Source organism: Clinocottus analis, unplaced genomic scaffold (genome assembly GCF_023055335.1).
Source record: "Clinocottus analis isolate CAN_PGR_092001 unplaced genomic scaffold, fCliAna1.0.p SCAF_1, whole genome shotgun sequence".
NCBI classification, from domain to species: domain Eukaryota; kingdom Metazoa; phylum Chordata; class Actinopteri; order Perciformes; family Cottidae; genus Clinocottus; species Clinocottus analis.
The window spans coordinates 17,292,353-17,320,256 of NW_027175820.1; the positions used below are offsets into that span (position 1 = coordinate 17,292,353).

Here is a 27,904-nt window from a genome sequence, read left to right on the forward strand (position 1 = left end):
TGTGAGTGTGTGGGGGGGGGGGGGGGAGGTGTGGGGGGCGGTGGGGCAGGGGGTCCACTATTCATCAGTCAAGTCTTTAGTGTTATTATTAGTGCCTTAGTCCGTAGCCCATACAGTGTCTAGTCAGCTTGAGTAACAGCGTCACCTCATCGGCCAGTAGAAAGTACCGGACGAGCAATTGTTTGGGAATGTAGGTTCATGTCCGTGGGATTTCTAACATTTAATGTCTCAGTTATTAACATACTGTTCCTCTAAGTGCTGAACCAACTGCACCCCCTCTATTTTTGTCTTTTACACTCTGCCACATGCAAAGCATTTTGGTGGTTGACAGAGGAACTGTCCACCAGTCAACAAAATGTGTTTCTGTAGATGTACCATCAGTATGTGTGTGTGTGTATATATATATGCATACATAAATAATGGACACATTTTTGTACTGCATTCCATGGGCATGTACCACAGTGCTTCTAAACTACGACAGACTTGAGATTTTCGTCTGTCAACTGCTTTATTGTAGGTTATGAAGTCACTGATATTTTATGGATTGGCTTTTTCTCCTTGTGCTTTTAAGCCTCTATGAAAGATAAATGTGATGAGAACATGTTGATATATCTGTCACCATTAAGATGTTGTGGTGCATTTTCAATGAAGTGGATTAATTGAAGTGTCCTGTATGTTTTTCACTCGGAACAGAATCAAATTAAAAAGTACACTACAGTAAAGACGTACAATATAACAGATATTTATCCGGCCTCAATAAAACTATTTTTTTGTATTAACTGAAAATAAAGCATTTCAATGTAACATTGTGTATCAAGATTCCTTTTGTGTTGTTTTTTTTTTTGGTGGAGCAAAGCCAGAAATGTACATGAATTTCACAGCAGGGTATGATTTTTAATTTGGTACATTTGTAATCAAATTTGCGACCTGCAGAAGGGACTTTCCATAACACACCATTAGGTGGAAAAAAAAAAAGTTGAACGCCTTCATGCAACAGGTAAATATAATGAAAATAAAACAAAGATGCACACTTGACCTTACTCAAGTTATTTGGAGCACCTGAGTCACTTCCTTCACGAGCTCAGATATCTGTCGCCTCATCCAGAGTCGTAGCTAACGTTGAGGACAGAAGGGTCGTGTCCTCTGTATTTAGTAAGGTTTTTACATTCTACAATTTAAAACTTTTAGGTAAAGAAAACTAGCTCCGGCTATCAATATTATAACCCAGAAATTTCTTACTTTGGGTAATAAACTTATTTTTACTTTAATACATAAGTGTTGAATAAAGGACATTGTCTTGACTGGGAAACTTTAAATCAGAAATTATCTGATCAAAGAATAATTGAACAAGACACAGTCGACCAAACATTCAATTCAACACACTTTTGACACAATTCATTTTGATTAGTACTCAAAATGTATCGAGAATCAACACCCCGACCTAGAAAGACTCAATTCTTCACCAGAATTATACTTCTGTCACTTTAGAGACAACAGTAATTAAATCTTTATGTTATTTTGAGAAACAAAGTTTACAGAAAGTTGGCTAAATAGATCTGACTCTCCACATGTATCCCTCACGACCTCTTAACAGCAGTTATTGACAGGATACAGAACCACAACAGGTTCTCCAGACTGTGAATAACGGAGAGAGGGAGAATGGAGCGCTGGCAAGCGAACAAGGCCTCTTTACGCGTGTCAGTTGAGTGTCAGGTACGGTATTTCTAAGTCAGTGCTAAACCTGAAGATATATTCAGGCCACGCCATGAAGTGAGAGCCTCGCTAAATCTGTCTGGGACTAACATTTTAGGCGTCAATGTCAATTACTGTGGCACAGCTGCTTTGAACATGGCTTTTACATCAGGAATCCTTTTTCTGCCATTTCTCCTGAAGTTGCTTCTTTATGCTGCTTTTCTAAATGACCGAAATCAAACTATCTGTAAAGCTTTTCATATTTCCCTGAGCCTACTGGGTCTGACTTCTAACGAGGCCCTGTTACGTTGACTTGGCTGGGGAGTAGATGCCAAAAACCCCGTCGAAAAGGACGAGGGCATTGAATTGAATGTGGACAAGCAGCTGATAGAAGATAGCTCATACCTTATTTTTACGCCCTAAATCTAATTATAATAAAAGTCAGAAAGCAGATACGGTTACTGATGACTGCTGCATGCTACTTAGCAAAGGCATGGGCTTTATCCACTAAACACAGTTGTATTCAATACAACATTACCTGTCCTGACTTGTGGGACAGGTACAGAGGACATTCTCAGCCACATTGACTCAAAGTCACTGCTTACTTTTTTTTAACAGTTTCATTTCAATAAAACAACAATTGTCACATCAGGTTGTTGGCTGTGTTAATCCGATGATGTAAATTGACACACCAATGACACGCTGTAACAAGCATTCACACCGGCTAAACCCACTCATCACGCTGATATTTTTACATGACCTCACATACAACCTCCTCATGTCTGAACCTTTCTGATGAGCGCGATCAGGTTGATTTGCAGCAAGAGATGAGTTCTGACTCAGAAGGACTGGGTGCAACACAACATTGTTCTGCCTCAATACTTTTGATTATTGCGGAGGAAGGGAGAAACTCCAGTCTAGACATTATCAATAAAATCCTCACAGTACTCACATTTTTGTGTGAGAGCTTCTCAGCTGTCTCCACACATCTATGTTGAACCATTCAAACAGCACAGGCCTTCTTATAGATTCAAGAGATTTTCACACCGATGAATCATAAATGCATACACAACCATCAAGGTCTTTAAACTTCACATGTGGCTCTTCAAAAGGACTTAAAATCATTGTCAGAATCAGAATCAGAATCAGAAACTTTTTATTTCCACGTGAGTTTGTACAAACGAGGAATTTGTCCTGGCGGAAGGTGCATCACAACACAACAACAACAACAACAACAACAAACAGCAGCAACAACAGAGAACATTTAACTATACAAGAGAAAGTATAAAATAAAATTTGGAAAAACAAGTTATATGGGTAAATAGTTTCCTGCATGATGGGAATTCTGTGAATACTGAGGGTAGGTTAAATTGTATTTGTCTAACAGTGAGAGAAAATGTAGTTTCACACCTATACAGACATTTTATTTTAAATCGGGAAATGGTCATTAAATAAAGGGGTGAATTTTATACAGACTCCCAAGAATTGTATAATTATTTACAGACAATCAAAATCCTAATCTTAATCGAAGTAAATCATTAATTGTTGAACAGGTACAATGTGTCGATGTTCGTCTCACTTAATCCAGGGCGCTTGCGCCATGAGCCTCTCTGATCTCTTTCTATGACGAACATGCTTTTAGGCTGTTTAATAGTCCACAAAACACATTGTAGGATGACAACACAGTGACAGCTGACTGCCTTAAAAAAGCTCCATGTCCATGCCTGGACTACCAAAGAGATGCAAAAAAAAAGAAAAATGGTCAAATCAATTTGTGCAAAAAGTAAACTTCATAGAAAATATTCTTAAAAGAAGTTTCAAATTAATTATCAAAACGTTGACAGCATTTGTTGGATCCTTCAAGCTTCTTCTTCAGTTGTTCAAATCTTATGTGTCTGATTGGGTCACGATTCCTCCTGTTTTTCTCCCAATTAGTTCACAAAGTAACCACTATGATCTGATTTGAAGACCATCTTACATCCCATTAACACCCATTAACTAATATTTAGCCACATATGGAGCTTGATTCTTCTTCTCAAGGTCCAATTCCCCCAACATGAGAATGAATTACCGTAGTTGACAGTAAACTATTATTATTATAACTATTATTACCATCTACCCGTCCAGACCACAGGTTGTGTATGACAGCTGCGGCTGTGCCAGGGGCCCTGTGAATTATCACAGAGGCACGGTGAGGGGGGTTGTCAAAATGCCAATGCTTCTGTATTTTCCCCGGAGCACGCCACTATATCCACTGCGGCACATTTGAGATATAACTTTCAAGCATGTATTAACTGATGGAGTTGAACAAGCTTGATGATATATCTCTACAGAGAGCAAAGCGTATCTGATTGCTGTACGGGTGTTCAAACTATGCCACGAGGGAGCAGTTGAAATCATCCCTGGAAGACAAACAAGCCACATGGCTTCTATGACCCCCCACAGGGGAGGGGAAGAACAATCATATACAGTGTAGTTGTCTTACATGAATAGCTCTGATCCAAATCATTCTAGCTGCAATCTCTATTGATATATTGAAATGTATATGATTTATTATACAGCGACTAAAATCCTTTATTTGAGCAAATCCAGAATTAAAAAGTATAATAAATCGAAAGACACATGATCAAATTATTTCTAATTAGTCCCCTCTGCATTCTTTTCCTTGGTGATAACTATCTGCAAGTTTCTCTCTTTTACCCCCCTTAGAAGAACTGTCTTGGTGTGAAGGGGGCACCCTCCTCCTGCTCCTGACGTCTACACCCATGTAGAGTCATAGCAGTGGTCAAATGTCGAGAAAGAACGAATCACTGAGGAGATCCACAAGAAAAGACAGGTCTTGCGTTGACGAGCAGCTGCAGTGGTTTCCAAAAACGTATTGGGTGTCCATTAACTGCCTGTCCTAATGACATACTTGAGTTACTGAGACTCAGGCGAGCTCGCACTCCAGCTGGCCGTTCAGTGTGGCTCGGACGCTCCGATCCGCTCATTCAGTTTCTTCTTGGTTTACGCGGACACCCCGACAATAAGCAGCCATGGATGCCATCAAGAAAAAGATGCTGATGCTCAAGCTCGACAAGGAGAGCGCCTTGGACAGAGCTGAGCAGGCCGAGTCAGACAGGAAAACTGCTGAGGACAGGAGCAAACAGGTCGGCACCCATTGGGAAACCTGCTGTGGTGCTTTTACGCACAGGCGCCAATGGCACAATGCTGCGTGATTCTGCATGTCTCGTATCCTGCGAATAGGATTCATATATGTGTCTTTATCTGAGTAAATACAATTTTGGAAATAATAATATATATGTGTTTTTGTTGTACTTCATTATTTTGACTTCATGAAGTTGGCAACAAAACGGGAATTGTTTACATTTACTTTTAGATTCCTCCTTGTTTAAAAATAATATGTTATCAGATCAAATGTTAATATTAACAGCCTCGAATGGTTGCGTTTCTAAATAGTTGATATGGAGTTTGTTAAGTACAGCAATTATGAGATATCAGTACTTCTTGTGATTGAGTCTGAGAGTAATGGTGTCTGTCTGCAAGTTAGTACATCTTCTGTTTTTCTGTAATCAAGCTTGAGGATGACCTAGCAGCACTGCAGAAGAAGCTGAAGTCAACTGAGGATGAGTTGGACAAGTACTCTGAAGCCCTGAAGGATGCGCAGGAGAAACTGGAGGTCGCTGAGAAGAAAGCCATGGATGTGAGTTTGGCTGACAGTACCACTGACTGGTGGAGAATAAGAGGGTCACCCATTGTCTAATGGTTTGACCTTGAACCACCTTTTGGGTCCCCTTACAAAACTAAGATTACCAGCGCCCATACAGATTTAGTCAAATGATTTAGTTTTTGCAATTATGAATTATAATAGATATATGGGTTATGTGAATGGTTCAATTTAACTCTTGTGCATTAACATAGCTGGCTTCATTCAGTCATCTGGACAAATCTGAGGTCCAATGTAAAATTTCAGTCCGCTTTTTAAGACAATATTTTTGCATTTAAAATCCTTGGCAGTGTTGTGGTTGTTTTCGTTTCAGCTGGCACTTTACAGCTTTGTCCAACAATGTGAAATTACCTGTTTATTGAGTGGGTTTAATGTTACACCAATTAGGCTTACATCACAATCTGCGACAACGACATCAACAACACAACAATATTATTAGGATAACATAAGACTATACAAGATAAACTTGATTCCAAATATATACTTTAGTGATTGATTAAGAGGAATTAAGATGATTGATAGGGAAACTTAAAAAGTACAAAAACGGATACAAGCGACAGATAAGAGGTGCATTCTGCAATATGAAGCATGAGGAATAATTAACATAGAGGTACCCTTCCTCAATACATTACACATTCCATATAATCACAATTTGAATCAATCAATAAATACATAACACACATATATACAGTATACACACACACACACACACACACACACACACACACACACACACACACACACACACACATATATATATATATATATATATATATATATATATATATATATATATATATATATATATATATATGAGTTAAGTTCATCATGTCTGCATAGCACAACAATATACACTACTGCACGTAGACATAAAATTGTGTGGGGGCTAATCAGTACAAATACGGGTGGACAGAGTGCAAATAAATGGGGAGTATGCAAATAAAATAATAGTTATAATAATAATATGATCTATGTTGCGCTAATTCGACAATTAGTTATATGTACAGTAGGATCATTGTAATTTAGCCCATGACCATGACTGTGTCTTTTGTTTGGAGCTGTGATTTTGATTGGTTGGCTCAAGTTACCAGCCTGATGAATTAATACCAGACAAAAAGTAGAAAAAAAAACTTAATGAATTAAATTGAAAAGCAACTCAAAAGAGTAATCATCACAACTAGAGCACGTTGATTTATTTCATAAAAAATAGTTTATTTCTTGCGTGTAAAAACGGGCACTTCCGGGGTTGTCGGCATGTCCCAATCACAATCTCATCAGCGGTCGATTAAAGGCGGTGGGGGCAGGGATCAAACGCGCCGCATCTCCCAGTGTGTGTGTGTATGTGTCAGCATTGAGGCAGCCCGCACAGAAAACTAGCTTAGCTGAGACCAACAAAACAAAAAAGGAGCAGAAATGGCCGGTGGAAGCTCTCTGGAAGCTGTGAAGAAGAAAATCAAGTCGTTGCAAGACCAAGCCGATGTGGCGGAGGACCGGGCAGCGATATTACAGCGGGAATTGAACCAGGAGAAGAGTGCGAGGGAATCAGTAAGCCGCCCCTAATTATTTAAGGCAATTAGCCTGCAGGCTGCATTAGGCGAAAATCTAGTTAAAAAAAAAGCAGGGTGTCTGGTAGGCCGGGGCAGCGACGGGTGTTGCTCGAATGCTGTCAGGTATCAAGTGGACATGCTTGAAATTAGCACACTATAGGATGCGAGTAATGATGGGGAGATGAAGGGACGCCACCTTGCACGCCCCGAATACAGAAGCAGCCTGTAACAAGTAGGCTAACATTGCAGCAGCAGGTCCTCTGAGATCAAACCTGTCCTTTGTGAAACTCCCGCAGGCTAGCTAGTTGGAGCACATGGGAGTTGTTTTCCGCCCTTCGAATTACTCAATTGTAGCCATGTTTTGTAGCAGTTCATGGGACAAGATAAGCACATTACGATGAGTGCAGGCTTGACTGGACATGGTAAAGACATGGTAAAGAAGTGCGCCTAAAGTAGTCTGGCATTGTCTTTAAAAGGTGCTGTTGACGTGTGGTGGGTTTAAAATGTGGTTTAAAAGAAGATAAATGCCAGTCCAGCCCCTAGCCTGCAAATACAATGCATATTAAATTCTGCAGCCCTCCCCCAGGCTCTTGAGTCCTGACCCAGCCCAAGCTTTCCTTGGAGAGTATGGGATGGGTTGGATGTCGTTCGCTTGCAAAGCCCACTGAAACGTGCATGATGAGGTTAGGCCATACAAATACACTTCATCTGATTGTTTGTGATGTGTTCTGCTCTCCCAGGCTGAGAGTGATGTAGCTTCCCTGAACAGACGTATTCAGCTGGTTGAGGAGGAGTTGGACCGTGCTCAGGAGCGTCTGTCCACAGCACTGACCAAGCTGGAGGAGGCAGAGAAGGCTGCTGACGAGAGCGAGAGGTGGGCACCTTGCACCTGCTAAACAGACCCCACTTGGTCAACACAATCCACTCATGAGACTCTTTGTTATTCCTTGGTATTATACAGAAAATTGTATTTTTATTTGGTTCCCTATCACCTAATGTATTCATTGTTTTGGTGCAATATACTCTTTGACTGTCAAAACCTAAAATATTTTGTCACAAACGCAAGAAAATCCAGTCCTGAATCACTTCTACAAAGTATCAGTTTGGGGCTGTTGCAAACTTTTTGATGTACGGTGGTCCTTCTGGTGCGCAGTGTCTCTACAAATGGGGAAAATGTGTTGGAGTACTCTCGCACCGAGATGTTGCTGTAAAACCTCAGCATACTAAAAATCAAAGATTGCACCTGACTCATGCTTCTGGAGTCCCGCTCCTAACATTTTGCTCAGTTCTGCCACTGGTGGCCGGAAGTCATATTGCACTAATGTAAAGTATTTGTACCAAATTGAAACAAAGGCCTAGAAAAGTAGTTTTTTGAGATGATGATTTTCGTCTTGGCATGACTCATTATCGTTGTTGAGTTGATAGATAGATATAGATTTTTTTTTTATGCAAAATATTTCCTGATTAATAGTGGAAGCATCTTTAGCGGCTGATTGAAAATGTAATGATGACTTCTAGTGCAGGTATCGACAGCATGGTGAATGAAGTCACACACCTCATCATGAGTGTGTGTCATGTTCTTAATCAATCAAACATTTTTTTAATAGCACCTTCATGCAGACTAGTGCAGTTCAAAGTGTGTCACAGATGACTGACACACTGAAAAATTAGACAAATCAAGTGTGACGGCTCTCTACTTGGTGTTTACACGCTCACAGTCCTCACGTACAGTGTTGGCCACCATCATAGGATGAAACCAATATTTCTGTAAAGTATCCAGCTGTTTTGTCAAGATGGTAATACAATGTGTGTGAAAGTCTGGGTAGTCCTCAAATTTCAGCTCACCTTCACCAAAGGTACTGAAGAATGTAATTTCCCGGGCGCTAAGAAAATATACTGATCTTACAAGAGGGAATTGTCTAATCATATTGGCCTTTTGTTGTGCCTGTGACTTACCCACCATGCCGTTTTCTTTCATTCAGAGGCATGAAGGTCATTGAAAACAGGGCAATGAAAGACGAGGAGAAGATGGAGCTGCAAGAGATCCAGCTGAAGGAGGCCAAACACATTGCAGAGGAGGCTGACCGCAAATACGAAGAGGCATGTTTCTCAGCTGTTGACTGCACTCTGAACTATGCATTGTTTACATTCTGTTGTTTTAATGGAACAGCTGACATCAATGGACACTTCCTGACAGATGCATATTATTGCTGCCAAGTCCTAAATAATCAGAGTTATAGTTGTAAAATAAATTGTATTCTGTCTTGCTGTTGCTGTATCAATGTGAGACTAAATTCTATATGTTGTGACTTCAGGTGGCCCGTAAGCTGGTGATCATTGAGAGTGACTTGGAACGTACAGAGGAGCGCGCTGAGCTGTCTGAGAGGTAACAACTTCGTTCCCTTTTCCCTCCTTCTGTTCCTTCCAAGTCGCAACTTTAAATAATGTTTCAGGCAAATTAAATTTAGATTTTTTTTTCTATCTTCCTACTTGTTTGAATAAACCATGAACCAATAGCAAATGCTCTGAGCTGGAGGAGGAGCTGAAAACGGTGCAGAACAACTTGAAGTCTCTGGAGGCTCAGGCAGAGAAGGTAGGAAGACGAAACATTGCAAATAACATGACATGAACCCGGTAAGTGCGTTTTCAAATCATCTTGTATATTTGCCTAACTCTGGCCTTTGTGTGCAACCACAGTACTCGCAGAAGGAGGACAAGTACGAGGAGGAGATCAAGGTTCTTACAGACAAGTTGAAGGAGGTGAGTTAAAGTAATTTAGCATACTAATAGTGTGTATGTGTATGTATATATATATTCCTTCCATAATCATTTCGGTGAGGTGGCTTTTGAAACTAGTGATGAGTCAATAGTTACTTGAATGAAGTATACTATGTAGATATTTTCATTTTTCAGCACTTGAAGTGCATGCAGGGCTGTGGCTATTGTAAACCTCTTCATGCTAACATTTCCTCCACTCAGGCTGAGACTCGTGCTGAGTTTGCTGAGAGATCGGTCGCCAAGCTTGAGAAGACAATTGATGACCTGGAGGGTATGAGTCTTTTCCACTTCATTCTTAGCCATTTGAACAAGTTGTTTTTACAGAATGTAATGGTGCCTGTTACAGTGCAATTGTGATGTACAAGGCAGTTGCTATTCAACAAGCCAACCCTTATTTAGGTGTCCTTATAGAGTGAGCTCTGGTTTTTAGTAATTACTCAAAGGGATACCCTTAAAAAAAAGTGTCTCTTTTTGTAAACACTAGTGCAGTGTGAGGTCATTTATCTGGTCAGCAGAGAGTTAAATGGGCCTCTGTACAAATATCCGCGCTGTCGGTTCTCTGTCATGGAGGGAAAAAACAACGCAGTGATCATGTGAGCAACAACATTTCTCACCACAATGCCATTTGGCATTCTGGTGTAGTGACTGATGAAGGCCAGCGAGTCCGTAGCGGTCCTCACAAGGTCGTTGAACATGTGATGCAGTTTCTCAGTGACTCCTCAGGAATCTGACACACCAGCAGCTGTCTTACTATTTCTGTCTTGCCTCTTTTTTTGTTTCTCTATTTGTGTTGTCCTTTTTGACTTTTGTTCTCTGACTATTATTTGTTTCTTTTGTCTTATTTCATTGCAAATCCTTCACTGCCACCTTAAAATAATTACCACACAATAGATGAGCTGTATGCCCAGAAACTGAAGTACAAGGCCATCAGCGAGGAGCTGGACCACGCCCTCAACGACATGACGTCCATGTAATTCCCCACATGCTGGTTTATGCTTTGTGCCTTGGTTCTCAACACCACTAACCCTGTTACCATTATGCAATAGCTCCCTCTAGTGGCATGTTTGAGTGCAGTGATTTTATTTTTTATTCAACTCTAATATACATGGGTAGATTTTTAGAAATCCTCTTTCACTGCTTGCCTAACCTTGATGTGTGTCTGAATTAAAGGTGCTTGATTCTTAGATTAGATTTGCAAAACCTTTTTAGTTACCTTCTAACTGCATTTCGGAGTGGTGCTAGTCTCTCTATAGCTTTTTGTAACTTAGACACATTTCCTCATAAGCTTCCTTTTCCTTAGTCTGTCTGGCTCTGTTCTGCATCATTTTTTTCATTTAAGTCATTTTATCTACTATACCTCTTTATTTTTCCAACACTTTTTTTGTTCCTTTTTTTACAGCTAAACTTTTACACCCCTCACTCCAGAAGCTGGTTGATCATCATCATCTCTCCTCTGTGCACCACAGCCCAACTTTCTGTCTCTGTACTTCCTTACTGCACATTGGGCTGCTGCCATCCATTTGTTCCGATTTCACACAAACCTTTAAGCCGTATTGCTTTGTGTAAAATAAACATTTTTTCCATCTATGCCAGCACTTTCCCCTTTCTCTTGGAATGTTTCTTCATTTATATTTGTCCCTTTCCATTTGTCCCTCCTTTTTTTTATGTCTCCCATGTCTTTTTAAGTTGTTTTGTTGAGTGGCGATTTGAATAAACTCTGAAGCGCTCACATTTACTGTTCCTTTTTCAGTTTGAGAGGACTGCTATTCGTTACGATGCAGTTGGGGTGTTTATTTATTGTCTTTACCTTGCTCAAACTAGTGATTTAGATGAAGTACGACAGTGTCCACTGTGTCGGTCATGACAGTGTCCACTGTGTCGGTCATGACAGGTTACTTGCTTTATTTTGGCCGTTTGTGCGGCTGCTTTCTGGATTGTAATTACAAGTTTGGAGTAAAAACTGTTTCCAAACTCTGGTATCTTGAGCACACTCTAGTGGCCAAAAAGATCAACTGCACCACCGGGGGATTTAATTTGAAGTATCAACTTGCATCATTAAGATGTCTGCATCCTTCTTTCTAAGGAAAGGAGTTCTATCCTGAAATAAGAATACCATTAGAAATTGATTTTAGTGTTGTCTTTTCCAGTACTATTACAATATCACTGGGTAAACGTTAATAAAAACTTCTCAGTAAAGACTTCAGCAACCACAAAAGGAAAGAGTAGGGCACGTTGCCATGGGAAGCCAGGTCAGATGGTGACAGCTGTTGAGACCTTATAGAAATGTAAATGATGAATGGGGTAAGCTATAGCGTTGGTTTGTAGGGTTCATAGAGCGGGCGGTCCGTCTTCAGTACTTCTGGTAGTATAGCACTTTGCATTATAAGATCATGAGGTACAAACTGACACTTGTTCTGTGATTAGCGTCAAAGCACTAACCATTTGTCTGTTGTACTAACCTGCCTTCTCTTTCCCTTTTTTCTCTTCCCTGCTTCCTGATTGTCAAGACCATCTATACAAGCAGCTTGACAAAAACCGCCTCCTGACCAATGAGCTGAGAGTAGCCTTAAACGACGCGTAAACTGGAATGAGCTCTCGAATGCTTTCATTCTTTTGAATCTCAAACGTCTAGGCATATTGTCTCAAGCTGTGATATAACAAGGGTATAGACAACTGTGTCTATGACACAAAGCTTAAACCAAGTAATGCTCTTAACAAACGTGAATACAATGTAATATGTTCACAATAACGCATGCTAAAACAGGTGGGAGGGCCGGCAACCTCAAGTTATGAAAAGTTGCAGAATGGCTTTTATATGTACTACTCGGTTATCGACGGGGCTGTTGCACTTAAATTGGTGAGGGTGCTCGTGGCCGACATCTGGGGAAGGCTCATACAATGCCTCTCTGGGTCCAGAATCCTTGTAAATCCTCGCTAAACTGAATAGACAAGTTATTAGTTTTTTTTTAACAAATAACCAAGAATTAATTAAATTACAAGGCAGTATCCAGCTGTCCTAAGAACTAAACTGCCCATTATTTAGTTTTTAAAGAATATTTGACTTGCACTTTATTATTTTTGTTCTTGACAGGCTGTCCCCAATCTCACAATTTGTATGAGTATGATTTTGTTTAATGAACAAACCTTCTGAATTCACTTAAGTCGAAATGGTAACAAAGGGTGGAGAATCCCTTGGTTTGAAGTGGGAAGGATGTGGTGCTGACCACGTTACATCTATCGGTTAATATGAGCCTACCAGTTAGAGATACGTTGTTGTCGTCATATATGATTATATATGTGGCGCATGTGCCCATTACATCAAATGGCAATGTAATGGTGCAACTTTTAAGCTTAAAATTAAAATGGCTTTGGTAACAATGTTAAGGAGTTACAAGGGGGAGTTGTGGAGGGTAGACTTTGTGGCAGCAAAGGTGGAGGTCTCCAATTTGGGGTTAAATCAGTGATCCCATTTTTGTTTGACCTGAAAATCCTTTGGAGTGGATTGCATGGACTCGGTACTGGAGGTCATGAGCATAATTTTAAACCTTGGAAATGGGACATTCTTTTGTACTATACCTATTTGCAGCCCTGTCTATAGCTTGAGTATAAACTTCTGAGTGAGTTGACTTACAGTATTGTAGTTAAGAATATGTGCGTACTTTATGAATGCTAGCTACGCTGTTTGTTCTCCTGGGCTTTGTCTGTTTATATCATGTGTGTCTTTGGGCTGTTTGTTTGTTTATGATTTTTAACCCCTGTAATGCTATATTAACAGATGAACTCACACGTGCTAAAGAAGAAGGCCTGAACGTAAAGCAGATGCTGGATCACACTATAATGGAGTTGGTTAACATTTGACCAAGCTCTGTTCCTCTCCTCACATTGCCTCGTCTGTTCTGAATATGGCGGATCTCCATATACGGCTGCTCCAAGTAAATGTTTGGCCTTGTGTTTATAAGTGTCCTCTGAAGAAAGCAGCTCTATACAAGGTAGCACACACTGCTTTATTGAGCTAAAGTTAAACTGCACTGTTTTCTTTGCCCTCTGTAATCAAAGGTCAGTCATAGTTCATTGCATATCTTTAACGATTACATGTATATGTTGGGAGAATTTGCCCTTTTTTGGGGGGGAAATGCACTGCACATAATCGTTGTCATCAAAGCCATAAATTAAGCCACGGTTATATAAAAGGGACTTTTATTATGTGTTTTTGTAAAGTTGTTTGTGTCTTTGTTTATTCTGTATTGTAAACATTCATTTAGTGTGTGACGTAAACTTCCTTGCAAGGAAGGAATTCTTAGCACGGTTGCCGTAGCCTACTGTTTGATCATCTAAGTAAGAAACATTTTCACACTATACTCTGTTTTCTGTTCATGTTGAGAAATCATTTGCTTTTTTGTGTCTCCCATTTTATCTTGGAAAAGTAAAGATCATAAATAAATGGTTGGATCAAGTATACTTTATTCCAGGTCTGGCTTTGTTGCAAATATTTTTTTAATTATTTTTTTATTCCAGCAAGAATTAAGGAGAAACCTTTTAGTTGTCATTGATGTGGCTATGTTATTAAATTGTATTCTTTGTCACTCAATTTAAGCAAAGCAAATTAGAGCTCCAAACTTGTACAGTAGATGTGTCACTTGTATTTCAAATGAGAAACACAACATGAGGTATTACTGTTTTAAACATGAACTATATTGTGTCTCCGTGCATCACCAGTGCAGTGAAATGTGACTGATTTTAATTTATTTTGTATAGCCCAAAATTACAAATTTGCCTTGGAAGGCTTAACATTCTGTACACACAACTTCCTCTGTCCCGGGCCCTCACATCGGTTGAGGAAAAACCTCCCGCCCAGAAAAACTTTTTAAGGGTGAAAAGGGGAAGAAACTTATGGAAGAGCAACAGAAGAGGATCTCTCTCCCCAGATGGGACATATTTACAATAGATGTCATGTGTACAGAATTAACATAACAGTTACAACACATTAAATGCTCATGGCAAATGATTAATGTAATGATGAAAAAGTTACAACTTCCAAAAATAACAGCAACAGTGGATTTAGTAGAATAATAAGTGACTGATGCCAATACAGACTGATGGAATATATTACGGTCTATGGCCTCAGTATGGCTTTTTTTTGCTCCATGTTCTTAAAATAAATTAATTATGAAAAGGTGAAATGACAAGCATTTCACAAGGGAACAAAAAAAAGTATCTGTACAAATGAGAATATTTTGAGCAGCAATGTTCTTTCTTGTATAACTACCAGTCAAAAACAATCATTTAGATAATTAAGTTGAACAAGAAACAGAAAATATAAGGGGAAACTTTAAACTGCCACAGCTCCTCCTCGCCGCAGGGGGGCAGTGTGTCGCAGCGGCGCAGGAGCAGAGTTGAAAGGTTGTAGCTGGGCAGTCTGCAGGAAATCCCCGACCACGACTTGAGAGCAAAATATGGGGGAAAATGAAGAATTTACCGCGTATTTACAAGACAGCAAAGCTGAATACGTACTCAGCAATGTCGCCGAAGTGGTTGAGCGAATTCTGACTTTTGTACCAACCAAATCTCTGCTCCGGATCGCAAGGTAGCGACAAATACATTAACTTAACTAACGGTAATGGCTGTCGAATGGAAGCGAAACTACTTTTTCCACAGACATATAGACCAGATAGAAAACTAATGTGGCAGCCAGAGTGTCAGAGGAGTCGTTTTACTTTGACGTAACGTGTTTGTACTTGTTGCAGCTAACAGGTTTATTGTGTGTTGCCAAGCTAACGTGAGCTAGCCAGTAGCTTAAAGCTGTGTGTGTGTGTGTGTGTGTGTGTGTGTGTGTGTGTGTGTGTGTGTGTGTGTGTGTGTGTGTGTGTGTTTGCGTGTGCGTGTGTGCGTGTTTGTTTCTGGTTCTCAGTGTGTGCCGACTATGGAGAAACTGTGCTCGGAGGGTGCTGAGGACTCAGCAGCAGCTGACCTGGGTGTCAGCTTGTGGGCCGTCTAACACAGAGGCCCACGTCCTCTGCAGCATCTTGGCTGAGGAGGTTGAGGTAAGTGTGTTGTTTAAAGACCTGTATCGTTACTTGGCGCATGCGCAGTTTGCACAATATTCTGAAGGATCGTGGTGTGTACAGATTGCACAAGTGTGGATAACACTCTGATGGAAGAAATTATCCATGCTCCGCCAGAATTATTATATTTTTTTTGTGGTCCTGGGTTAAAATCCCTAGTGTAAAAAAAGAGAAGGGTGTGCATGTTGGCTAATGTAATTTATCCATATTGCAATTCATAAATGTTTTAACACATGCCCTTTACTTGTGATTCTTTGCAGAAAGTGTTTCTTGTGCCCAAAACAGTTCTGGCGTTGGTGGACTTTGAAGGCTTTGCTGGACGATCTTATTGCTACAGACAGAGTAAAGGTTGGTCTTAGATATTGGTATTCACGGCTGTTAGCCTATTTTATATTGTGTTCATGTGACAGAATATGTCAGGTAAAGGGATAAGTACTGTATCATGCACAGTTGTTTGTAAAAAAAAATAAAAAAGGGGGTGCAAGAAATATTCCAATCGTTTATTTAACTAAAAGTTTAATAAACTCCATGTAAAAGACTTTCATTCAAACCTCAATTATGTAAAACTATGTAATATGTATGAGGAACAGAGTTGAGTTTTACTATTTGATATGCTTTTTTAATAATTAATATTACTGCTATATTAATGTGTAGATTGTAATTCAAGCCTGTGAATGTCTAAGAATGCACTATTTGTAACTCCTTTATTTACTGCTGGATAATTTAACAGCACTGCATCACATTCTATAAGATCACCATATATTTGTAGCATTGCTGTCTGTGAGAACCACGTGTATCCACAAAGTACATTTTTCATGAGCTTAGAAAAACAGTCCTGTTTTTAGCTTTGTGAAGATGCGTGTTCCAGCTTACCCAACACTATTTAAAATGTATTATTTACCTTTAACAAGTAGGAAAATAAAAGAAGTTTTCATCTTTAAATTTATTACCAACATTCAAAAACAACAAACTCTTAGATGCATGGTTTTTGCTGGACAGGACATGTATGAAAAATTAGATGATATGTATTGGAGTAAAAAGTACAATATTTGTCTCTGAGATGAAGTTAACTGAAAGTATAAAGTAGCATCATCTAATTGTTGATATGTAGCTATTACTAAAATACAACATAAGTTGGATTGTGTGTATGGGTACCATCATATTAACTGGAAGCCACTATTAATGGCGAGACTACTTAAATTCATAGGATATAGAATTAACATGACTTTCTTTGCAGTAGTCTTCATAACTGGATAGTGATTTAGTGAGCTCTGAGGCAGAGTTTTTGGCATATTATGATGTTGACCTGTTCACTGTTGGTTAGCTCTAACTTTTGACCAGTGTTCATCTTTAACGCTGCAGTTTCAGTAGCACATGTCGTTGTGACGTTAAATAGTCAAGGTTTTATTGTTATGGCTGAGTATTGTGACACTTTTATCATGACTGTTTACTTTGTTAAAAAACAGTAAGTAAACTGAACGTGTCATTCAGGTCTGTTTATAGTCAGTTTGCTTTGTAGTTTATTATAGGTATTGAATTGTAGCAGTGTTTTATCAGACTTAACAATGCTTTGCTAGTGTACATTTTTGTGAATCTAAAATTGTTTCATAATGTGCTCTTGAATTTGAGGTTTATGCTTATGTTTCATATGAAAATAATAAGTTTACAATAAGTCAGTCAACATTCTCAATGTTTTTTTACTTCTCTGAAGCCAAAAAGATTCGCCACAGTCCCGACACGGTTGAAGAACTAAACCTGCTCTTCCCGAAAGGCTGTGACATCATGGGCATCACCACACCAGGCGTCGTCTGTAAGTCTTCCTCTTTTCTGTCTCTTTCATATTTCCCCATTCATATAGAAGAAAACTAATGAAACCCCACTAAAAAATGGGTAGCCTCATAAAGGAATCATGTAGTTAAATGTTTATATAAAAAGGTTTATTATTAGAGCTTAAAAAAATATGTGGCCTAGCATGTTCATCTTGCTAGGGTACTCAAGAAAAAATGAAAGATAACCAGCTGTCTTAGGTACATCAAAGAGGAATAGTTCACCTTTCACCACAGAGGACTACTATTAATCTCCACTGCTGCTGCCTAGTTGTAAAGCACCTCTGGCGGCGGGCGCTTCCCTGCCTTTCCCTCTGACAGATTGCCTCGTCTGCGCGGTGCTGTGCTCCCCATTTTTCCATATAATCACAACCCTGCGGAGAAGTGACTCTCCATCAGCCATATTCTCTTTCCTCGGGATGAGGGCTTGTCAGGCTCTCGTAGTTGATCAGGTTTAATGGCAGCCTCAGCTGTTTGTGATAACACTCATTTTGTGATATTGCAGATGAGGGTCAGCACAAGGTCTCCACACAAATCTAATTCAATTCAATTAAATCTTTGATTGGATTAGGTTGAAATATATAGATTACTTGCAATAAGTCTGTCAGTAGATCTTTGCCTATTGGTAATTGGTTTGCACAGTATTTAAAAATATGACATGTGATACACCTAGACATAGTATTTCTCCGTAACTGCTTATGAATTCCATAAATTGGAGGATGGGGACGAATAAGATACTAATGTGCTGAATTTGCTTATTTTGAATCAGTGAAATGTTTTCCGTAATATACAAATTCAGTTGCATACCAGTGAGCTCAGCAAAAATGTAAACCCCCGGTCTAAAAGGTGTACGAGTGTCTTATAATATTGTAGATAAATGACAATATAGAAAAAGGTTTTCTCATTTGCACGGGGGTTTATTCGTCTGCTGAACTCTCTGAACTGAGCCTGTGTAGAATTGCCTTTAGCGCCATTGATTGAGGGTAATCCAATCATGCCTGGTGTTCCTTATGTACATTTTTTTCAGAGGCTTATGGTGTTGAGCAAATATCCAATTATGTGTCTTCAGTCATCAATGACAAGGGCCTACTAGTGCCCACTGTTCTTCAGCATTGATAACTTAATATTCTACCTCATGCCTGCTACTCTGTGCAGTGACTCCCAGTGGCTCCTGCTCCAGCCTTCCTCAAGAGTACCAGGAGGGGGAGGCTGGCTTTGCACTCATGCTCCCCAGCATAGAAGGTGTCAACATCAAGCCCTTTCATTTTTGCAAGAAGTCCATTTCCCCAACGGCTCTAGAAGAAGCAGGTGAGTGTTGGCTTGCAGCAATTATTCAATAATCTAAACGGAGAAATGCAAAACTTATAAAATCTTCCAGATTTTTTTTTTTTTTTTTAATGTATCAGTTTGTTGTACTTTCTTTCCAGGACTAGTTGACAACCCAGAGCTTCGCGTAGTACTGCTGTTTGTCTATGAGGCATATAAAACTGGAGGAGTACACTTCCTCAGCCAGATACTGGAGCCTCTGGCAAAGACCAAAGCTCTCATCGCTGGAGGGCTGGTAGAAAGTGTCTTCTCTCCTCCCAGAAACTGGTGAGTTTATGTCCTTCACTAAGGAGTAATGCTTTAACACAAAAATAAAAATTGAAAGTTTCTGTTGATAGGTCAGACAGGCTTGACAAAAACAAATCACTTGCAATTGACCCTTTGTGATTTCCTGTTCTTCAGCCATCTCAAACTCCCATCATTTGTATCTTTGTATTAGGAGTGAGATGTTTAAAAAGATGTTTTCAATATTCACAATCTCACTCTCCCATCATTTCTCACTCTGTAGCTGTAGCCAGGGGTCATATGGTGTGGTGGGTCTAGCCTTCAGTGGCCCTAAAGTGCAGGGGGCGTCTGTGCTCCTGGACCAAGACGTCAGCAACTCAAAGGCAGCTGAAGCCACGATCCAGCGGCTAAAAGCAGCCAAAATTCCAGAGAGGAACACCTTAGGATTCATGTTCGCCTGCGTGGGCAGAGGCCAGAACTACTACCACAACCAGACCAACGTAGAGGCGGAGGCCTTTCACAAGGTGTTCCCCAACACCCCGCTCTTCGGCCTGTTTGGCAACGGCGAGATTGGCTGCGACCGAATCGTTAAAGACGACTACACGCTGTGCGACACTGACACGGACAGTCTGCAGCATGAGTACACTACAGTCATGACCCTAGTCCATTTAGGCTGACGGACTGACCCACAGTGACAATGACCAAACGGTAGTAAAAAAGAAACCGCAAGTCGGAACAAGAAATATTTTGTACAGTGTCACTCAAATTAAATATTGCTGTCACCATTTCCGCTCATAAAGCAGGAAAATGATCCCTTTCGCCAATGTAAAGGCATGATTTGGGAAATTGTGTCCATTTGAGACCATCAGCTTCATATTAAAACGAGAGATTCACTAAGTTTTAATAGTATTAGTATTAAAATGTGATGGAGCTCTCTTGTAAAAATATATGTGTATATATTTTTCCTAAATTTCCCTCATATTCAATACATATCTTACCCACTGACATTAACACCTCGTGTTCTGTTTGTTTTGCGGGTAAGTTAAAATATACACTTGTGTGTCCCACAAGCTATTGTTGTAGTTGGTGATTCAGCGCAGGCACTTTTTATTCATGTAAGTAAGAGGAGTGTGGTCCCTCTTCCACACAATCAAGGCAATCTTCATTTAAAAGCCTTTTCTTGTTACTTACATTTTACACTTTTGGTTTTTACAATAAAAATATGCGTTAACCTACAAATAAATACTCTTTTGCTAGATATCTATATATCATGGTTCAAATGGGCATGGTGGCGGCATTCAGAATCTTGCAGTGCCTCCTTTTTGTTGTTGTTGTCCACATCAGGTCATATCGTCTACTTCCAACTTTTAATGATTGGGCTTCATGCTTATTGCGTCTCCTGCAGCGGAGATCCCCCTGAAACAGAAGAGAAAGTAGAGCAGAACGGCGGCCCTGTTGGCTGTGTAAGTGACACGGACCAGCAGGAACGCTGTTTCACCTCACTTAAGTCTCAGCTCTGTTACAATTTCAAATAAATAGTTATACTTTACAAAGTTAGAAAATAAGATTAATTGACGTAAAGGATGATGATGATGATGATGATGATGATGTTTTTTGTGTATATTAATGGTTATTAGTGAAATCCTGATGGTACACCCTGAGACTCCAAATGAGATCAAAATGTGACACATACCTTTATACAATAGAATATTGGTAAAGATTCATTTATGCTTTATAAATGTGTTATTTTCTCAATGGCTCTGTCATTGATTGTTGCCACACTTTTTCCTCACAAAGAATAATATTCTGATGACACGAAGGTGCAATTTCCAGTATGTGTATATGTTTGTTGATCAGTTACGACTACATGTTGAAGTTCAGCTTTCAGATAACAGCTGCCACAGTGGTTGTTTTTTGAGAAAATTCCAATATGTTTCGAAAAAAATAATTTGAAGGCTTCTTTTGTATTTTAATTCACAAAGATGCCCTTACAGGTTTTGAATGGGAAAGTAAACAGTATTTTAAGCTGGTGTTTTTGGCTCATTTAAAACGTTTTGCCGATGATGCACTTTTCTACATGTGCCAAATATATGTTCTGCTCATTTTGCTCAATAAATGACATTCAATACGTATGTTTGCGAGTCTTCCTGTCGTTCTTTACCGCCACCACTACGGCAGCAGCTTTACACCCAGTCCCTCAACACGCGGGGCGTTACGTATCCCTCCTCGGTTGTACTACAGACCTACTACTTTCACCACTTTTCCTTATTTACGCACACCCTGAAATGTGAGCCTATAACATCTCCAGCAGCCCACGTCCAGGCGTGCTGAAATAAAGGAAGAGACGCTCGAGATTGATTGATGTGCGGTTTAACCATCGACTGGCTAATGCCGATGAATGACAAACGGTTAAGCCAATTGCTGTAAAGGCAATTTATATTCCCATAGTATCTTTATTTTGGGAAACCATAAAAAAACGCTCATGACACGGAGAGGGACGACCTACCAGGCGTAAAGCTAATAAAATCATCTGTGGCGATAATCCGCTCTCAAATTGCCCTCAATCGGGAACTGAGAAAATCCACTCTCAGGCTTTTATTTTTTCTCTCTCTCTCTTTCTCGCACTCACACACACACACACACACACACACACACACACACACACACACACACACACACACGCACACACACGCACACACGCGCACACGTCCACCCCACAGACAATATTTTTAGACTGCTATGTCGTGACCAGAGCGATGCAAATGTCACACGCTTCATTGGCTACTGTCAGTCTCAGGCACGAGAACGTCAGTGTTTTGATGGCGTTTGGATAAAATCGTGTTCCCCGGCCGCTGCTGCTGCTGCTGCGTGGAAACCAGGTGGGAGAAGACAGAGAGCCGAGGCTGCGGCGGGCTCGCTTCAGCACCTGGACAGCTCCTTTCGCAGGGTTCCCCGCTGCGCTCGCCGGGGAAACCCTCGGCCGAGGAGCGGAACCTGGATCTGAGACAGCACACGCAACCCCTCACCGCTCCGAGCCAGGAGGAGGCTGCACGTAAAACAAACAAAAAAAAACAACAAAAAAACGGTCGTCATTTGCTCAGTATGAATGACACTTATAGACGCTACTATGATCTTGGCGAGTGACAATGCTTCTTGCGTTTGAGCGTCAGACCCCCTTTTGGTTTTGCACTGAAATCCAAGCGGTGCAAGTGGGAGCAGCGGAAGCAGCGGCAGTGCTCGTCCAATGCAAAAGTGCTAAGGATAGCTGCAGCCTACACACACTGCGAGCCTGCTGCTTCACTCACTCTGATCATCACCGAGGGAGACATTACTATCAGCAAGGGGGCAGCGGGAGGCACGATTACCCGTCAACAATGTAAATCTCACACAGGTAGGTCCTCTGCATGCGAATACATCATGAATGCAGCCAGGAGCTCTCGGTGGTTGTGACCAGAAGTCTCTTTTAGTTGGAATCTGATAGCAAGTAAATCGTTTTGATCACAGATGCATTTATTAGTCTGATGGCAGGATTTGAAAACATATTTGTGTTGAACGTTTGATCCCGGAGCTGCAAGCAGATACATGCTTTGAGGCTGTGATTCAAAGTTTACATTTGCAAAAGTTCCCTTAAGTTTGGGGTGACAACTGTCTTTTTTTGTGGACTATGTGCATTATGGCCTTGGCTCTATTGGCAATGTAGTATTTATTGTTTTTTGAAATTTGTATGGCATTCAACTTTTCCAAAACGTCTTCTTTGACCGATACAGCTGCAGGGTTGGGGTTTTCTGTCACCTGGACATTTATCACTGTGGCTGATATACACAGTTAGTTGATATACCTTATCCCTCAAACAGCATCCTCATGGCTAGTCAAGCAGGGAGAAAGCAATTACTTCCACCAATTTAATATTTTACATCATCAGATAAAATAAACCAATTGTAGAGGATGTAGTTTAGAAGGGGCTTCATTTGGCTGTTCAATTTTCTTTAAATGTTTATGGAATACCCATCAAAGTCACCAGAGAGCCAACCCGAATATTATTCGACCTGTATGTAAGATTTGTGAATCTTGCTATGTTTGCATATATGCACTAACTTTTATCATAAGTTCTTTACTTACAATAATGGCAATGCTTTTCCCCAGGTTCAGAATGAAAGCACCGTCTATCAGGTGAAAAGGTGAACTGCAGCCAGAACTGAGAGAAAACCTACTGACAACCATCTCTACATCTCTCCACTCTCCATCAGCCAGCATCATGGCGAACACTGAGTGAGTACAGTTAATTGCTTCTAGTCTTCCTTACTTTCTTCTCATATTCAAAACCAATACTTTTTTCCTTTCTGTTTCTACATATGGCGAAAGAAAATGGGTCAAAGTGTAGTACATAAAAATGTATGGTCAAATGTCAAAAATGCAGAATTGAGTGCCCGTTGGATATGGATCACATTCTTATAGATTCCTTCCTGTTGCTTACACTTGGTTTACTCATCGTGCTTTTTTAAAATCTCAACTTCTTCTCTTCACACAGTCTCTTCTCTTCACAGTTGCCCATGTTTCTGTGCTTCCTTTTCTACAATAATGACCTTTATTCACGCAGACACTGCTACCGTTGAGGTGCCTCTGACCCTCGTCACTCTGAATGCTAAACGCAGACGCACACTAAGATGCAGAAACAAACCTGCACAACGCTGATTACAGAGCGTCCATTCTGTAGCCGTAGGTCACTATGTTAATCCTCGCTGTGAAACAACATATAGATTATTATTATCCATGTCTATTATGAATTAACACATTTTTCCAACAACTCTTTTCCACCCCCAGTATTCTTCCAGCTTTCCATTTTTAAACTGTGCTCTCCAAGTGAGAACAGCTGATGCATTACAGAGGGAGCGTGCTGAAGCTTGTGTGTATGCATGTGATTGTGTGTGACGACAAAGTAAAGAGGAGAGGGAGAACGCTGAAAATCATTATTCTTTGTTAACTCATGATTCTGCTGACATAGCATGACTCTCTAATTTGTCTAATCTTAACTCACTGCATTTATTCTCTTGACCTAGATGAATAGCCCTAACTCATTGCTCCCTTTGTGCTTTTATAAGAGAACCAGTTCTGCTCGTGGTCCCATACAGAGCTCAGCGGGTTTCAGTAGCAATGTCATATCATGCTGCTTTTAAGGTGAAATGCATCCTGAAACAGATGACTATAGCTCACAGTTGCTTTTGACAGTCCACCAGAAAGAAGCGTTCACTCTTGAAGACTGATGATCATTTACTTGAGAAACTGTAGAAAAACAAAACCATCTCAAATGAGAAACACACATGGGTTTTATTCCTACTTATTTATTTATTTTTTTAAATGTTCTGTCAAATCAGTCTTTTTTTTTTTTTAGCTGTGGGAGAAGTACTAAGATCTTTTATTTTGGTACGAGCATAACAGTGTAAAACACACACAATTTAGTAGTTATAAAGTACTTGAAATCTAAATAATGAAAGTACTGGTTCTATATCAAAAATGGCCACTTTCCAAATGTTATCTTTGGTGATATTTGGAGCCATCCTTTCGTTTTTTTCTTCAAGTGAACACCTATATCATTCCAGCTTCATGCACCATACATCATTATAACATTGTCATTTTCAAACTAATCAGCCTTATCTGTGGGGTTTTACGCCACTAAATTGTTTCTGGAAATGCCATCATAATAATACACTCAGTCTTTCCTGAATTAAATATTCAGAATTAAAAAAGATAACAGCTGTTGCTATGAATTCTGCACAATGCTCAAACTGTCACAGGCAACACCTCAAATGTAGAAGTACAGAATTGACTTTGTCTCTCGTTTTCCGTCGATGCAAAAACACAAGTCAGTCAGTTTCACAAGTCCACAGAAATCTGACTCCGTAAATCTTTCAATACCTGTATTCCCTTAAGTGTCTGTTTAAATTAAAATAATCTATTATTGGAAACTGACAAAATGTAAAAAGGTCCACAGACCTCTTTCGATTGTAAGTAAGGCTTATGTTCATCTGCCCACATGGGTCTCTGTGTCTCCTGTGTCTCACACAGCTTGTATCTGTAAAGGTCAGATAAGAGGCTGGTCACACCAGGGCCAGAACAGTGCATTGTGCAGTCCACTAATTCATCACAGTTTAATCTGCAATATTATTAATGAGCTAATGTGCCTGGCAGACTCCATTAATATCCACTGGCATGAAATTACGAAAGGTCCTCTGGAAGTTGAATGGGGTGTTGTAGGAAATTACCTGAAGCTATCTTTAAATTCTGGAGATGTGACACATGTTTTGCACTACAACATGAAGACTGCTAAACATCAAGTAATGTTTTCGAAGCTATGGCCGTGACAACCCTGTTGGGTGAATGGACCAAGGTGTATACTGACCACATGGCAACCGAAAGGTGAGGTGAAGTATTGTGTTTACTGCAGGTGTTGCTGTTTTAGCTTCGTTTAATCTGGATGCCAGTGAAGTCCCGTAGGTGAAAGTTGACAGTTTTTCTTTTGCCTCATCTTCATCTTTTGATGTGAAATCCATATTACGTTGCATGTGAGTCAGCAGCAAAGATGACAATTACACACAGTGTTCACCCTCATAGCAGCAAGAAAAATACATTTATTTAGTGTATGGCGCAAGTGTGAAATCTCTATATGCTGTTTTAGATCTTGAGTCTAACTAAATTGAGATTTTAGGAATGGTTTGCAGTGATTACTGTTCCACAATCATTGTGCTTACTCATATGTGATGATTGTGTAACACTAATATACGATGATGTCCAGCTTCTTCAAAGTTCCCCACAGCAGCTGGTGGGAGCAGAGAACATCTGCTTCTTGTCTCCATGTTCTGGCCAAGTTTGGGGTGTGTTTTTGATCCTCAGGCGTTGTGGTCAGCCTAATCTAACGTGTGTGTGTTGAACCTTTGGTCCACTAGAGCTTTGTGGAGTGTGGTTCAGGATGAAATGTGCCCAGATGGAAATGCATTTTCTTTATTCCCACAGAAAGTTTATTTTCAAAGCTGCCGTTACACTTTTCAAAAGGAGGTGATAAGCAGTGATAAACACCTGTTTAATATAATGTGTGGGTTTAAATATAATTTCTCAAAACATTAAAGTAGGAAACGTCAGATTCATATTTTGTATTTGCACATATATTATGGCAGCATTTTCAACTGTACTAGACTAAATACTACCGAGACATACACATATCCAGAACACAAACACTGCTAATAGGACTGATATCTAGTCGATCTAAATCAGAGAAAAGTAGATCATATTTTTATATTACAAAGTGTACGTGGAATTTAGGATTTATGAAACGTGTCCAATAAAAGTTTAAACAGGATATTAAAGTTCACTTTGAAGCCAAATTAAATTAAAAGTAATCAATATCCAGTTCATGTCAGGATTTTCTTTCTATGTAATTAGGCTTTTAAAGATTTTTTGTGTGGGATATTTATGGCTTTATATGTTATCCAATAGTAGAGAGATGGCCCCTAAACACGATCCAGGCAAACGGCTATGTTAAGTTGTATAGATGTACAGCACTAGCGTTAGCATGCTCACAATGTCAATGCTGACATGCTGATGTTCATAAGCAGCTTTTGCTATTAAACAAACAAAGCATTATTTTTCATTTCCCTGGGGCTGCTTGTAAGTCTGTGTTACTGCGTAGGGGTCACGAGGGTCATGAGCGAGACACCTCCAGTTGTTGAAGGAAGAACATTCATCAGCGCCAGTGCCTCCCAGTTACTTTCATGACCTTCTGTTTTGGTCAGTAAAGTCCCTTGAGCAACTTTTGTCACATAATGACCTTTCCTACCTGGCCCACAACTCTACAGTCCACAATGTACTTTTATCTGCCGGCCCCAGGGAATCCTGCTCCCCTGAATATCACTTCTATCCCGCGGGTGCTCTTCTGCAGTTACAGTCTTATTAGTGTTTCCATAAAATAATCTTTTTGAGAGATTCAAAACTGCCACTTTCTGTAAGATAAGAACATCAGGGATTCTCAGAAAGGTCACTATTTGTATTCAAGACAGCAACAACTTTATATTTATATTTGCACTTGGATGAAAAATGTTTGTCTTTTGTTATATTTCATTGACAGTGTTTGGATTTTGGTGCATAAACTTTATGACCATGTATGAATGGTAACAATATTACTAGAATGTTGGTCTGCAGAGTTTTATTTACTTTGCCTGGTAGTTTGATTCTTGGGTTGTCATTAGATCACGCAAAGATTGTCAGGCAAGTAATGCGTGGGCGACTGTTAGCATAGCTTTAGTTATATCAGAACTAAAGAGTATTTTGTCAATTAAAAAAAAAGAGCAAAGAACAATACGATTGATCAATCAATCTAGGAATTCATTGGCTATCGGTTTGACAACAGGCCTTTGGTTGCAAGGGGCTATATTTCTGGGGTCCCAGTGTGGCCAGTTTATATCCTGGCCAATACTTCCTTTTCGGAAATGCATTCTCGAATTGGAGTTGAGAGACAATGTGTACGACTGGAATGTTTTGGTCTACGAGCACATTTTAACCAAAAAGCTAAATCGTCATACGAAAGCCGATGGGTTCTGAGATTGCATTGCGGCTAATGCATTTCTTTGCTCTCCACACAAACCGTTTACCTGCGTTCAACCAAAGCCGGCTGCAACGTGATTAGTCACTACTACTCTGACTACAAAAAGAGACAAGAACGCTTCTGGTGCC

General features: G+C 39.9%; 3 protein-coding genes across 11 annotated transcripts in view; all 3 read left to right on the top strand.

Moving 5' to 3' along the window:
- Positions 1 to 4,727: 4,727 nt before the first annotated feature.
- Positions 4,728 to 14,185, top strand: LOC137799490 (tropomyosin alpha-1 chain-like). Of its 9 annotated transcripts, none has more exons than XM_068596587.1 (10): positions 4,728 to 4,841; positions 5,270 to 5,395; positions 7,707 to 7,840; positions 8,949 to 9,066; positions 9,282 to 9,352; positions 9,484 to 9,559; positions 9,664 to 9,726; positions 9,946 to 10,015; positions 10,636 to 10,714; positions 12,252 to 14,185. In XM_068596587.1, the coding sequence occupies exons 1-10, from the start codon at positions 4,728 to 4,730 to the stop codon at positions 12,271 to 12,273; spliced, it is 873 nt and encodes a 290-aa protein (XP_068452688.1). In that variant the 3' UTR covers positions 12,274 to 14,185. The 9 variants fall into 9 exon arrangements, with proteins under 9 accessions (XP_068452688.1, XP_068452612.1, XP_068452759.1 ...); XM_068596511.1 differs by lacking the exon at positions 12,252 to 14,185 and adding an exon at positions 11,144 to 11,276; XM_068596658.1 differs by lacking the exon at positions 10,636 to 10,714.
- Positions 14,186 to 14,933: 748 nt separating this feature from the next.
- Positions 14,934 to 20,775, top strand: fbxo22 (F-box protein 22). The gene is made up of 7 exons (XM_068597022.1): positions 14,934 to 15,328; positions 15,653 to 15,785; positions 16,067 to 16,154; positions 17,518 to 17,616; positions 18,788 to 18,940; positions 19,060 to 19,225; positions 19,467 to 20,775. The coding sequence occupies exons 1-7, from the start codon at positions 15,198 to 15,200 to the stop codon at positions 19,858 to 19,860; spliced, it is 1,164 nt and encodes a 387-aa protein (XP_068453123.1). The 5' UTR covers positions 14,934 to 15,197; the 3' UTR covers positions 19,861 to 20,775.
- Positions 20,776 to 21,930: 1,155 nt separating this feature from the next.
- LOC137800085 (transmembrane protein 266-like) overlaps positions 21,931 to 27,904 on the top strand; it is a 44,576-nt gene continuing 38,602 nt past the window's right edge. The window contains exons 1-2 of the mRNA XM_068597141.1: positions 21,931 to 22,574; positions 23,327 to 23,452. Of these exons, the coding sequence (XP_068453242.1) occupies positions 23,439 to 23,452 (14 nt within the window). The 5' untranslated portion in view covers positions 21,931 to 22,574; positions 23,327 to 23,438. The remainder of the gene's footprint in view (positions 22,575 to 23,326; positions 23,453 to 27,904) is intronic.

What these genes read in the sequence shown, in the direction of transcription:
- LOC137799490 (XM_068596317.1), top strand. Translation starts at nt 4,728, where the DNA reads ATGGATGCCATCAAGAAAAAGATGCTGATGCTCAAGCTCGACAAGGAG. An exon ending in TGGAGGCTCAGGCAGAGAAG is followed by an intron (nt 9,560 to 9,663) that starts GTAGGAAGACGA and finishes GTGCAACCACAG; the next exon opens with TACTCGCAGAAGGAGGACAA. An exon ending in GACAATTGATGACCTGGAGG is followed by an intron (nt 10,016 to 11,143) that starts GTATGAGTCTTT and finishes CTTTTTTTACAG; the next exon opens with CTAAACTTTTACACCCCTCA.
- fbxo22 (XM_068597022.1), top strand. Translation starts at nt 15,198, where the DNA reads ATGGGGGAAAATGAAGAATTTACCGCGTATTTACAAGACAGCAAAGCT. An exon ending in TCTTGGCTGAGGAGGTTGAG is followed by an intron (nt 15,786 to 16,066) that starts GTAAGTGTGTTG and finishes GATTCTTTGCAG; the next exon opens with AAAGTGTTTCTTGTGCCCAA. An exon ending in TTGCTACAGACAGAGTAAAG is followed by an intron (nt 16,155 to 17,517) that starts GTTGGTCTTAGA and finishes ACTTCTCTGAAG; the next exon opens with CCAAAAAGATTCGCCACAGT.